The sequence below is a fragment of the Beta vulgaris genome, chromosome 1 (assembly GCF_026745355.1).
Source record: "Beta vulgaris subsp. vulgaris cultivar EL10 chromosome 1, EL10.2, whole genome shotgun sequence".
Lineage (NCBI taxonomy): Eukaryota > Viridiplantae > Streptophyta > Magnoliopsida > Caryophyllales > Amaranthaceae > Beta > Beta vulgaris.
In genome coordinates, this window is record NC_079202.1 from 51565969 (window position 1) to 51579784 (window position 13816).

Consider the following 13816-nt stretch of genomic DNA (forward strand, 5'->3'; position numbering starts at 1 on the left):
GAGCCCATATTCGGTATTCCTCGATATGTCAATTTCGAAAGGCTTGTTTTCATTCAATTATATGCCCAAGTGGAAGACCTAAACTCTAGTATCAATAAGGCATTATCTTTGTCCTATCATTTTTTATTCTATTTTCTAAAAGAAAGTCTAACCTCTAGTACTTGATTATATAATTCTAAAAAGTTTACTTCTATAATAGTGGTATATACTCTAGAAATATAGGGATAAGAGTATATGGAGAATTAGTACTACAATTCAATCATCTCTTGAAAAACTAAGCTTATCAATAAATAAAAACATCAGTCACATAAGACAAGTTCAGTCTTGCTTACAATTTAATAAGGTGAAAGTATTGGGTCACACCGTCTGACCAATACAAACTGTCAGACGGGCTGAACCCAATACTCAAATGGCCTTAGTAAGAGAACGCAGACAATTGCCGCCCTTCTTTCCCTTTACCCCTCCCTCCTTCTCACTCAACCACCATTAACTCCGTCGCATCTCACAAACACCATCTACGCACCCATATTGAGGACTGAGATTTGCACAGATATGATAACAAGTGGAGACAATAATGGTTTATAAATTGGTAGAAGGGTCAAGACACAAAAGCTGATGTGAGATTTGCACTGAGTCCCTTCCTTTTGCTCAATCCAAGTCCTTCCACCCACATATGCTTAAGATATAAGCAGACTCCATCATCATCACTGCACCATCAATACTAGTGACCACGCTAAGCACTTTTGGCTTGTAGTATTTGAGGAGCCTTCATATGGCCCCCAAATATGTATGTTTTCCTTTAGTACTAAGATCACAATCTTCGACAAAAAGGATAAAAAGCAAGTAAAAAGAATCGTTCCAGAGTTTGTGGTGAAATTTGGTTGAAGAGTTCATGGAAGTGAAAGATATTGGTGAGGTTGAGGAGAGTGAAGGTCAGTTGATTTTTGTATTGTTTCAGTTAGTTTGTGTATTCTTTCAATTCGTTTTTTATTTCTTTCAGTTGGTCTTTTTATTCTTTCAGTTAGTTCTTTATTTCTTTCAGTTAGTTCTTTATTTCTTTCAGTTGGTGTTTTATATGTTTCAGTTGGTGTTTAAAAATACTTGAAACCAACTGAAAAAAAATGAAGACTACCTGAAAAAAAATGAAGACTACCTGAAAAAAAATAAAGATTACCTGAAAAAAAATGAAGACTACCTGAAAAAAATGACCTAAGTTACTTTCATTTAGGCCTAAGTTACTTTCAGTTAGACCTAAGTTACTTTCAGTTAGACCTAAGTTACTTTTAGTTAGAGGTAACTTACTTTCATTTAGACTAACTGAAAAAAAATGAAGACTACCTGAAAAAAAATGAAGATTACCTGGACAAAAATGAAGACTACCTGAAACTCAAGTGAATAAATAATAGGTTTTTAACTTTGTAACTTTTTACCTTTTAAACTTATATATATTTTTTTTTACTAAAAATCAGAAATTCCGATCCATCGATCAAAAACGGAATTTTATCGGGTTCGGATCAGACCGAACTCGGGATTTTCTCTGTATCGAGGACCGGATCGGAATTTTTCGATCCGGTCCGGTTCAGATTTTGGTCCGATCCTAGTCTTTGCACAACCTTCATTGTTAATATATAAACGGGATAATCTTTCTTTAACTTGTAACCGATTGATGCCAATCAAGACTGTGTGTATCTTTGAGGTCCTTCGACATCATCTTTTTAGGTGATACTTATAATGTATTACTTCATTATATATCATATTATGTGTGTATTCCACCAACCTTGTTTATTTTTGGTTAATTAGGATTCATACACAACACTAATATCTTAAACAACTTAACTTTAGTGGACAAGAAAAGACAAAACCTTCCAACTTCAAAATTTAGGGATTCTCTTATACCTTTCTTCTCTCCCGATACAATAAGATCTTTCATTTCTAACAATAATATGCACCAATATAGACGAAAAAATCCCTTAATAAATTTCTATATTCACATGTGCAAATTGCAATTCCGAATTCCAACCCCTTCATTTTTTTCTGTAGGATTTGCTCGTGAGATCCATGGTGTAACTTGTAACTTATTGGACAAAACAAGAGTTAAGCATAAAGTTGAGCCCCAAGTTTTGGTATTTTTCACCAATTAGGGACTCAAGTTTTTTTTTTTCACCAATTGGGTACTGAGACCAATTTGGATAGTAATTATAATTTAATCCCTTTGGTTTAATTCCCTCACTAGACCCCAAATCATAAATTTCTCTCTTATACCAAATTAAGCCACAAACCACCACCACCCCCTCATCCAACTAGCAGGCAACCACCACCACCATCCTATTGTCCGCCACCACAACCAACACCACTGCCCTATTGTCCGCCACCACAACCACAACCGGCGAGCAATCTTGGCCGCCCCTATCCGACCGGCGTCCCTCCACGTGCAACCACCCTCATCCTCACCCACCTACCCACACTCATGCTCGCTCACCCTCGCCTGAGATCTCGCTGGACCTCCAGTCTCAGTCACCACCACACGCCCTTCAACAACCTCACACCAACAACAGCAGAAAACGAACAACCTCATCAACAATGGTGGTGGACTGGTGGTTGTTATTCGAAATTCTCTCTCACCACCTTCTTCTTTCGTTTGGGTTGCTCATTGGTTTGGCTTGAGTGCCGCGGATTTGGTTGTGTTAGAGGTGGACCGTTGGTGGATTGGTGAGTTGTGTCATGGTGGGGTTGGATTTGATGTTGGATTGCGGGGTTGTGCTCGGGTTTAGGTTGGGTTTTGGGGTGATTAACGATGGTGGTGTTAGGTTTGCTGGAGTGGTGAGGTGAGGTGGAGCTTGGTCGGTGTTGAGTGGAGTGGTGGGCGGTGGTTGTAGCTAGGTGTCTGCTGGTGGTTGTTTTGTGGCAGATGGTGTTTGTGTGGGTGAGTGTTTGCGTTTGTGGGGAAGAGAGAGAAAGGGGTGAGGGGAGGACTAGAGAAGAGAATTGATTAGGGGTGGTTAAGGTTTAATTGTGGTGAAAATCAATCAAAGTACCCAATTGGTGAAAAAAAAAAACTTGAGTCCCCAATGGGTGAAAAATACTAAAACTTGGGGCTCAACTTTATGCTTAACTCGACAAAACAATTTCATTTTATACCAAACTTTTATCACATCAAACAAGATTTGATTCCCATTCAAATTGTAACACCCTTATAAAGTAAAATGAGTCATTGAGTTTATAGTTTTTCAAATATCCTCCTCCACAAAAAACCGCGTCCCTATTTCACCAAACCCCACCATACTTGATACTTTCGCACATTCTCTCTCCTCCCTAAATTGTCTGATTTTCCCCGGTTTTTCACTTCAAATTAAAACTCCTAGAATCTTTCCAAATATTCTTCAGCACAAAATTCATCGAATTCTTCACCAAATTCCTCTACTCTCTCTACTTTTTCTTCCCTGCTGACTGATCTTTCTCTCTCCTCCAATCTTGGAGCTGCATTAATGGCGGATCCAACTCCTTTTTTGACCCATGATACTACTGATCAAAACCCAGTATCAGATTCATCATCACTTTCTGAAAACCCCCATCTTTGTATCACCATTAAAGATCTTGGGTCTGAAAATCCCCAAATTGACCCACAAAACCCCTTTGAGTTTCTGGGTGTTGATGGGTTTTGTGTTCCAACTTCAACTACTGCTGATCCTTTCAGAAATCATACCCTTAAAATTTCTGGGTTTTATGAGTGGGTTAAGATTCTAATTTGTATACCTATTGCTGCAATTCGATTGGTGATTTTTGGGTTGACTTTGTTAGTTGGGTATGTTGTTACTTTGATTGCAATTCATGGGTGGAAAGATAAGCATAATCCTATGCCTAGATGGCGCTCTAATCTTATGTGGGTTACTCGTTTATGTGCTCGTTGTATACTCTTCTCTTTTGGGTAACTTCATTTTCTCTCTCTCTCTCTCATACTCTATTTTGATTAATTGGATTTTAGAATTGTCTGGAATTTTGTATGTTTCTGGGAAAAAAATAAGAGATTTTTAGTTTTAGGATCAATGTCTAACTATGGACTAGTAGCCTAGTAGGCCATACGGAGACTGGTACGAGTGCGGATTCGGGTACCGGACAGAAATCGGCAAGATTTTGAAATTTTAGGAATGATACGTGTACCCGTACAGGATATGTAACTTATGGGGTATGGGTACGAGTACGTGACCTATTAAAAAGTACCCATGCTACATAGACTATGGCAATTGGCAATGCACGCATAACCTATTATGAATTGATACGAACACGAATTTGACACGACACGACCTATTTGAGAGTTCTATTCTGGAAGTAATAGACTAATAGTTGTGTACTGTATTTTAGGGGATGTATAGGAAAGTTTGTCACTTTTGCAACTATTACCCGTGATTTATGATTGGAACTTTCAGATGTCTACTGTTTTAATTAACTAGTGAGGAACAACGTGGGGATCTAACTAGTATGAAGGTTCTTTTAGTAATTTCCTAGTATATTGGAGGGGGTGGTATAATATGACTACTGTTTTTGGTTAGGGTGAGTATTAATGACCTCGTGATGCTTTTGCTTGCAACTGTATTGCATAGATTGAGTTTGTTGCCATACCTAAATGTGGAATATACACTTATGACTTAACTAGGTCTAGTATTTTGCAAACTGTACTGAAGAATGTATTCATTGCTGTGCTTAAAAGGTAGTGACTTGTTTTGCAATCTTTCCTGATTGCTTTTCCAAGGAAGTTTCCTATTTTTAGTATGTGACCTGAGTCTACTTCTCCCTTTGGCCTTTTGTGTGTGAGCAAGAGGGATTGGAGGGACTAGGAAGGATATAATATTGGGTGTTTCCTAGATTGATGGTGAGATTTTTTTCTTAAAACTTTTTTTAATTTTTTTTTTGGGAAGTAAGTGGTGAGATTTTGTTGTTTTTTGTGTACTTGAACTAATTGTGTCACATCTTGAGCGAGTTCTTTAAAATGTAGTCAACAAGCTCTTATATTACCCTTGTCCCTGCTAAATGTGACTGTAAACTATATATCTTTCTGTCTTGTTGTAGCTACCAGTGGATAAAACGGAAAGGCCGGCCAGCACCGAGAGAGGTGGCTCCAATTGTTGTTTCAAACCATGTATCATACATTGACCCAATCTTCTTTTTCTATGAGTTGTTCCCCACAATTGTTGCATCTGATTCCCATGATTCAATGCCCTTAGTTGGGACTATTATCAGAGCTATGCAGGTATTGACTTTACTGACTTAAGTTTCTTGCTGATTGTTTGTGTCTTTTTAATATCTATGTATAGGCTTTGATTCATATGTTGGCTTATGAGTGCTATTAGGTGAACTGAAAATCCACCTTGGGTCTGAGGCCAATGGAGTACAGACTGATGTTTACTCCTGCAGTTATATTGTAATCATGCTTTTGCTCTTTTGTTTACAGGTTATATATGTAAATAGGTTCTCATCTTCATCAAGGAAAAATGCTGTTAATGAGATAAAGGTACTGGGACTTTGTGCTTTTTCTATGTACCGCCAAATTAGAATCTCATATGATTCAGTGCTTTTTGCTGTTTCAACAAACATAAGAATTCATTGCATGTTTTACCCTTAACTTCTAAATTCTAAATTAAGCAGAATTCTGCATGATCAGGTCTTGTGTGATTTAAGGTCTTTTCGAACTATTCACTTACATATTGATTAAGGTGATATCTAGCTTATTAGATTTGGAGTTGTGAAACATCCCTTTACTGCAGCTCCATTAGTTGATGGGCTGTACTTACTTTGTGAGAAAGATGTATCCGGGTGGCTAATTGATGACACTGGCTTTCTGAAATTTCAGGCTCTTGTTTTTTTTGCTTATGCAATCATCCTTAAGCATGATGCAGATCTTTCTTCAAGCTTCTATTTTGGTTGGGAAAACTTTCTGTTGTCTCTTCTAAGTTGCCTGTCATCTTTTCCATAAGCAGTGTCATCTAACAATATGATAAATGCCAAATATTGGCAAGTGTTCAGTGCAGATGAAGATGTGATTCAATGGGTCCTTGAACATAGTCATTGATATTAAGTTGAGGATTGAAAGACATACTATAAGTTTATAAGCTTCATTACCCATCCTCAACAACAATTCTCGTGCATGTTAATCTAACAAGACAGCTGTAACCAGGTTGCATGACGTCATCTTGATTCTCATTTATATTCATTGTTTTGGCCTACAAAAGAATTTCTTTTAATGGGGTGGTGGGGGGACTGTTGGCCTAAAGAAAGACGCTTTGATATGCTAGTACCCTCATTTTATTGAAGCATTATCAGAAATCAGAGTAGTTCCAAGTCTGTTACCATGCTGGAACCATTTCAGTTTTTAGTTAACAGAGTAAAATTTGATTCATTATTGTTCATCAATTGTAAGGCATTTGATACAGAATTGTATTTTCAAGGACCTGTTTACAGAGAAAGGCTTCCTGCAAGAGATTTCCTCGTGTTCTATTATTTCCGGAGGGAACCACCACCAACGGGAAATTCCTTCTTTCTTTCCAAATGGGAGCATTCATACCTAATAAGCCAATCCAGCCTGTCATTGTCCGTTATCCTCATGTACATTTTGATCAATCTTGGTATGGCTCTTTTCATGTGCAATTATGCTTGCATTTCACTCAGTAACTATAGCATTAAATTTTATTTACTACTTATATAGGGGCAATATTTCCTTGGCAAGGCTGATGTTTCGAATGTTCACTCAGTTTCACAATTACATGGAGGTACTCTTTCTAATACTTTTACATATTCTTTGCTTGATCGAGGGTCTAATTCGCAGTACAAAAATGGGTATGAGAACACAATTAGCTATAATTTTGTTAGATTAGCTGAGCAATATACTAGTTATCTGACCATTAGTTGGGAACATTTTTCTTGATCTAAGAAACCAAGCTAAGATCCAATTAACTTACTGGAATGTGCTGATGTGGTAGATAAACCATGAATCAAATACAAGGGAAGAATGTAGTACATGTACATTGCTTATGTCCATCAATGAGGCGATTGGTTTCTACTGGATGAGAATTTGTGTTAGTTGCAAGCACATAAAATGATCTTAACCTAGATAGATGAATTCTTAGGGGCAAATTTACTATCTTGTAACAAGATCCTTAGGAATGAAGTCAAATGTCCTTGAAAACTTCTGTTTTGTTTGTATTATTTGTGTGCCGAAGCTGGTGTAGTTGACCATTGGTTCTTGGTAATCTCTCTTTCCATTGAGCAGGTGGAGTACCTTCCAGTTATACGACCTATGCAGAGTCAAAAAGAAAATGTGTCCCTTTTTGCCGAAAGGGTAAGTGTATTTTACTAGTACTTTATATATCTTTATGCGTGTAGCAGATACATAAAAATACATGTATATATATATGTTGTAGTGTAAGACTGTATTTTTGAAGTATTTTCGATCATAGGCTGTGTATTATGTTCCTCTATTTGCTTTGAAGAAGAATAAATATTCCATATATCCTGTGTCAAGACTCAAGAGTCTCAATTGAGTTCTCTTTTCCCTGTCAATTTAATGGTCTACCCCACACTAAAAAGTCATTTTACTTGTACACGTTGGTGCCTTTACCTTTCTATGATCTGTAAAATCAATTTGGGATCCTAAAAGTGAAATTGAGGGGGTAATTAGCTTCTCTATTAAATTCCTGATGTGATGTAAACAGTGGAATGCTATAATCACTACTTTGACTAGTTTAAAGCTGAAAGGGTTGAATTTGTAGGTTCATGCTCATTACTTTGTGATAGAATTTCATAGGGGATGTTGTGATTGTGAATATTTTTCTGACACTGAATGGGATCAAAGCTTTCATCATCCATGTTAAACTCTGTTTCTTTTCTTAATTTTTGTGACCTCCTTAATAGATTTTCTGCATCACTCCCCCTGGCCTTTGGGCATGGGGCAATGGTTAGAAGTGCTTGTTTAATTCTCGCTATTGGAAAAATGCAGACTGCCCATGCTATGGCCACTTCTTTAAATCTTGTGCAAACATCTTATACCTACGGGGACATGCTGCTTCTGATGAAAGCAGTTGAACTGAAACAGGTGAGCAGTTTAATTAGTTTTGATGCCCTTTCTTTATTTATTGAAAACAGGATTAAAGCTTTAAATTATCTAGTTACGTTATTGCGTAAATCTAAACTTCTACACTAGCATTTCAACATGAGATTATGCTCTTACTTCAAAGATCTAAAGCGTGGTTGACATTGTGAAATAATTTTCCTCGGAGATACGTCTTTGCCTTTCCTATCAACCAACAGGGTTGATCTTGTATTCTGAAGGATATCTTTCAATTAAGAGGTATCTATTGGAATAAGATTTGGGAATTTTTCCTCTTTAGTGAAGTTTCGTGAGAGATTTTCATCAACAAATGTTTAGACATCAATGTACTGGATTCCAACGTGGGGGTACATGTTATGGAGCGTAATTTAAGAACTTTTGATGTACTAGATCCAAAATGCTAAGGTTTTCTAGATTTGAAGCTTAAATTAATTATCTTCCACTTTTAAGTTTTCAACGAAAGAATTACCGACAGCTCGTGGGCTCTGAATCTCCCTTCTGTCTTTTTTCAGCTTCTCTGTTATTCCCTTATATTTCTTTTATATGATGAACAATTACATCAGTAGCGATAGTGTTTTAATTGTAATTAGCTTCTTGACACGCTCACACGCATTTGCTGCACATCTGAAACTGCTGCTCAATTGAACTTCTAGTTGCAATGCTACTTTTGTCGTTATTATTAGTTTTCAGATTCAGTTGTGCCAACTGGCTACATTAAAGCTCAGCTTGGTATAAGTTTATAAATTGAGGCAATGCACCCATCCTCAAGCATATGTTTTTCTTCCTGATTTTTCACTAAGACTTACTTCCTCTGTTTCTAAATAAGTGCAACACTTCTTGTTTTCACGTTTGCCAATGCATTATTTTAACCGTTAATATCTTCAATTATCAATAAGTAAAAATTATAAAAAGTTGATATTAAAAAAATTCACATTCAGACAAATCTAACAAGATCCCACATGACTATGTTTTTCCTAAAATGTAAATCACCAAAGCTAATTAAAGTTTAAACTGTGAATAGTAAACACTATGCAAATGTTGCACTTATTTTGAAACGGAGGAAGTATTACAATAATCATGTACAATGAACTAATATAAGGGAGGGGGTGTTTTAGTAAATAGCTTTATATTGATAATAGCTTGAGGAAGAAGATAGTTAAGGAGATAATTTGTTAGGGTAGAAATATTATGAATAGGGAGAGAGAAAATATGTTCAATATAGATAAGAAATTGGGTGAGCTTTTAAAAGTTCAATGGAAGAGAACAAGCCTCTCGAAAGCTTGTAATTATCCTTTTATATTGCTGAAACTTCAGTTTATGAATCAAATCTCCTCTTTCTTCCTTAAATTCTGCCATTAATGTTGTCAAGCTATGTTAATTCATAGCATCATGCTTGGTGTGGAGATGGGTTATTATGGGCATCCACAAGGGATTCCATGTAAATCTACATCAGATTTCATTGCTTTTACCTCATCTTATGAACTTGCCGATTGGGTTCCGAGTAAAAAAAAATTTTCTAACATCTTACCTTGTGCAATTGACAGGAAAATCCTTCAAGATATATGGTTGAATTGGGTCATATAAATTCAGTGAGTATATCTAATTTTCAAACCTCATTTCTCTGGTTCCCAGAAACAAGAATTGAACAATGCTGCATACCCCAAGATTATGCCATAATGTTCATATTATATGGAACCCTTGTGCATATTCATCAGTTTGGATTTTTTGGCTTAGCTAACCATGATGAAATGTGCATTCCTACTTGCTATCTGATCAATTTCGTGACTGGGATGTGCCTTCAGTTTTTTTTGGATGCTTAGTGCTTCTGGGGCACAATGGCAGAGCTTGGAATTCTTATCTTGGGGGGGGGGGGATACAAATATCAGAGCTCTACAAAGAAAGATTAAGTCTTTTATCTGACGTAAGCTACGAGGAGATGTAAAGAAGAAGAAAATATGAAGTACTATGTGTTCTGATAGAAAAAGAAAGTCATTCCCCAGAGAGACAAAAAAGAGAACTGTGTGGCTGGGTTTCCCACCATTCCCAAGGTTGTATGTGCTGTTAACCTGTTAGTGTGCCATCTTACAAGTTAAACTATCTGGATCCTTGCCTTCACGGCCATAATTTGCTTAAATATTTTATCACATACCTTAATCTTGATGATTATAATGAACGGAGATAGCTGGCAATTATACTGTGTATGGACAACAGTCAACACAATCTTTCTTTTAGGTATGGTGGTTGCTAGCTGATCTTAGTCTCTAACTATATTGGAAGGTCCAAAGTCCAGAGTGGCCTACTTCTGAATTTTAAGTATGTCTATAATCTTGAATAATGAAGCGTATTTTCAAGACCTAGAATTGTTTACAGATACTGAAAATATTGAAATACCACTGATTAGATCTATCTGCTGTAATATCTGTCAAATACTGACTCAGCATATTTTGCCTTTTAACTCTGATTGTCGTGTGTCCTCTTGATGGTGCTTACTGCTTACTGCTTAGTCTTGTAGTTCCTTTTCTGTACAATATTCCTGATAGCCTTCCTCATCTACAGTCATATCGCATTAACACTATGGAGGCTTTGGAATTCTTGGAGAAGTTTATATCCATGAATCCTGATGACAGGTATTTGGTAAATTCAAATTTGGCCTTAGAGTTATGGCCCAACCCCGTTGACATTGCACAACATCAAGTTGAATCTTTCAGAGTGGGTTGGAGCCTGGAGGTGCGAGTGGGATGGTGTGGGTCATGACTCATGATCTTCTTTCTAGGACTTGTTCTCTTCAATTGATTATAATTAGTTTCAGGAAATATCAGTTTAATTATGAAGAATAATCAGTTATAATAAATAATGATCCATTTCAATCAGCAAAATATTAGTAATGCATAAAACAATTGACACTAATTAATAATCAACTTTGATCAGTAGCAGTTCATTTCAATAAAATGGAGTTGAAGAGAGCAGGGCTAAGTTATCTGTAAAGATTAATTGTGCTTTGTGATGGAAAAATTATGGTTACTTTATAATGTGACAGTTACTTTTGATGTTGCAATTGCCTACAATGTTCACTGTTCAGCAGGACTGCTATTGATTTATAGATTCATTTAGTAAGCGATGGTTTTCTTTGATGCACTTTGGCGAAAAGACGGAAAGGACATGCTTCAATGGGAATTATTCATATATACATAAAACACTGAAATATAATGCAATCATGTTTTTCTTAATTCAATTTCATTCGAATGATGCATGTTCAATCGTAGTTCTGCTTATTATAGCTTAAAGGAAGATTCTCAGCCACCCCTATCCCCTTTTCTCTCGCAGTGGCAGTGTACAGATTGAGGATTTCTTAAGAGCTTTGAGATTAAAGCCTTGTGGTTTGTCTGAGAAGGTATGTGCATGTACTGCTGAGAAGCACATGTTGTTACAAGTATTGCTTTGATTTTCTGTATGCCTCACGGACATGCTACGAACATGTCTTCTATCTCTTATGAGTTGTCCACCAAACTAACTTCTTGCATGCCATATTTCCAAGTACTACTGATTTCAAATCATTAATGCACTATTTGCTGTCAGTTTCCAGTCCTGATGCACTAATTAGCAATAATATGTAGAAAATAACCTTAAAAGATACATTACTTACTAAGGTATGAAGGGAGGGCATTGTTTGGCTTAGAGAGACTCTGTTCTACAGTGTATTATCTAAGTTTACCCCATCACCTGTCGCGTAAACTATTACTCTTTAGCTTCAGGATGTTTTAAGTCTATAGATGTTTCTTTGAAATGCAGCAAAGAGGCAAAAAATAGTTGGGAATATTCAGTGGTATTAGGATTTCCCAACATGTGAAATATAAAAGAGAATTTTTTTGTCTATTTCAGACCATATTTTCACATCAACTGAGGTAATAAATGCTTGATTTAATATTTTATTTCCATTTTAAGCACCTTATACATAGCCCTTAGGGCTATGTATATCATTTTCCTAAAATAAATTAAAAGAACCAAGGAGAATAAGTTTCGTTGCAGCTTTTGGTTTTTGTTGAATTATTAATTAAAATTCCTAGTGTTCAAGTATCGAACCTGTAAGAATTCGCTTCCCACATAATTTGATCAATGAGAATATATTCTTAGTGTTGATGTCCATTTGATATGCAGATTTTTTCATTTGTTGATATTGAGAAGATGGGAAAGATTACTTTCAAGCAGGTAATAGCAATATTTTGCCTTTGGTTTTGTGTCACAATTCATAATTTATAAAGCTTCTTGAGAACTTTAAGATCTGATAAGTGTTAATAATGTTGATGACCGTGTGATTATCAACTGATACTTGGATAAACTTTTGAGTGCAGTTTTTATTGGCATCAAACCATATCATGAAACAACCATTATTTCAACGTGCCTGTGAATTTTCTTTTGTCAAATGTGGTGATGGGATCCAGGATCACATATTGAATAAAGAGGTTTGTTTTTTGAAGCACTTCATGTCAAAACTTAAAATAGCATCATTTTTCAGCTTCATAATTTATTTCTTATATGATAATGCAGTTTGGAGATGCGATTCGACTGAGTATTCCAGATGCCAATGAGCATGATGTAAGACCTCCCCCCCCCCCCCCCTTTCGGCATCAGTCACTGCTAACTAGTTCATGCTCACTGTGACTTGGACTTTAATGCTTTGAGAGCTGCACTCCTCTTCTTTTTCAGTCTAATGAATGTGAAAATTTTCAGGTGAAGGAACTTTTCAATATGTTCGACATGGATAGAGATGGAAAAATTCAGAAGCACGAGTTTCTGGGTTGCTTAAGAAGAAATCCACTTCTTATTGCCCTCTTTTCACCTCTTCTTCAAGTTGAGTTTGCGCAAACTAGCAATGGGCTTTTAGAGGAGATGGTTTGAAATTTTCATTGGCATTTTCGGTGGATTGATTGCATGATTGGTGTGCCGTTATTTTTCTTATTCTTCTCTTCCTCTGGAGAGTGGGTTGGGAATGGCAGATGGATCTGGAAATTTTTGCAACTTCAGATCCTTCATGTAGCTTAGTTCATGGTTCTTTGTAAAACCAATCTGGGGGAAATTTTTTGTGTCACAAGATTTATTAGTATAGGAAAAAAAAATACTATGATAGTGTGATGTAGTCATGGTTTCATGACAAAAGGCAGTGCTTTTTTGATATACATATATTGTTTGGTATATACGAGTGATTCTTTGAAAGTAGATGACTCATAAATCTGATCATTCTTTTTCTTAGTTGTATTTCCGAATGCCTTGTTGAAAAATAATGTAATGGAATGTCAGCAGTCAGCAGTCAGCAGTCAGAATGAACAAAATTATTACATTACATGCACGAAGGAGCACTTAGCATGGTGCTTCTGGCGGCTTATGATGATCCCTTGCACAAGGATTGCTTGTAAGAAAATCTAATATCCCGTACAAAGTCACCAATATCTTACAAATCATACACATGTCTTATCCTCAAAAGTCTGTTATATTCATAATGAATAGCTATGTGAGGCCTTAAAATTATTAGGCATGGCTGTAAAATGATTATGAAGTTTCCCACATAACCTTTACTATGAGATGTGAATGTCAACTAGTTTAGTTGGTTAAAGTCTTGAGAGGTGATGTCCAAAATTTGGGATCGAATTTCCTCTACATTATTTGCCTTTTTGGCTCTCTTTACGCCAAAAAAATATATTGAGATCTTTAAACCTCTTGATT

At 36.2% G+C, this 13816-nt stretch overlaps 1 protein-coding gene across 1 annotated transcript; it reads left to right on the forward strand.

Annotated features, from left to right (window-relative positions):
• Window positions 1–1872: 1872 nt before the first annotated feature.
• LOC104905469 (lysophospholipid acyltransferase LPEAT2) lies at window positions 1873–13290 on the forward strand. Its single transcript, XM_010694027.4, has 14 exons — window positions 1873–3925; window positions 5065–5245; window positions 5447–5506; window positions 6454–6617; window positions 6698–6761; window positions 7262–7330; window positions 7988–8083; window positions 9643–9687; window positions 10655–10725; window positions 11423–11489; window positions 12254–12304; window positions 12448–12558; window positions 12644–12691; window positions 12827–13290. The coding sequence occupies exons 1-14, from the start codon at window positions 3486–3488 to the stop codon at window positions 12992–12994; spliced, it is 1635 nt and encodes a 544-aa protein (XP_010692329.1). The 5' UTR covers window positions 1873–3485; the 3' UTR covers window positions 12995–13290.
• Window positions 13291–13816: the final 526 nt, after the last annotated feature.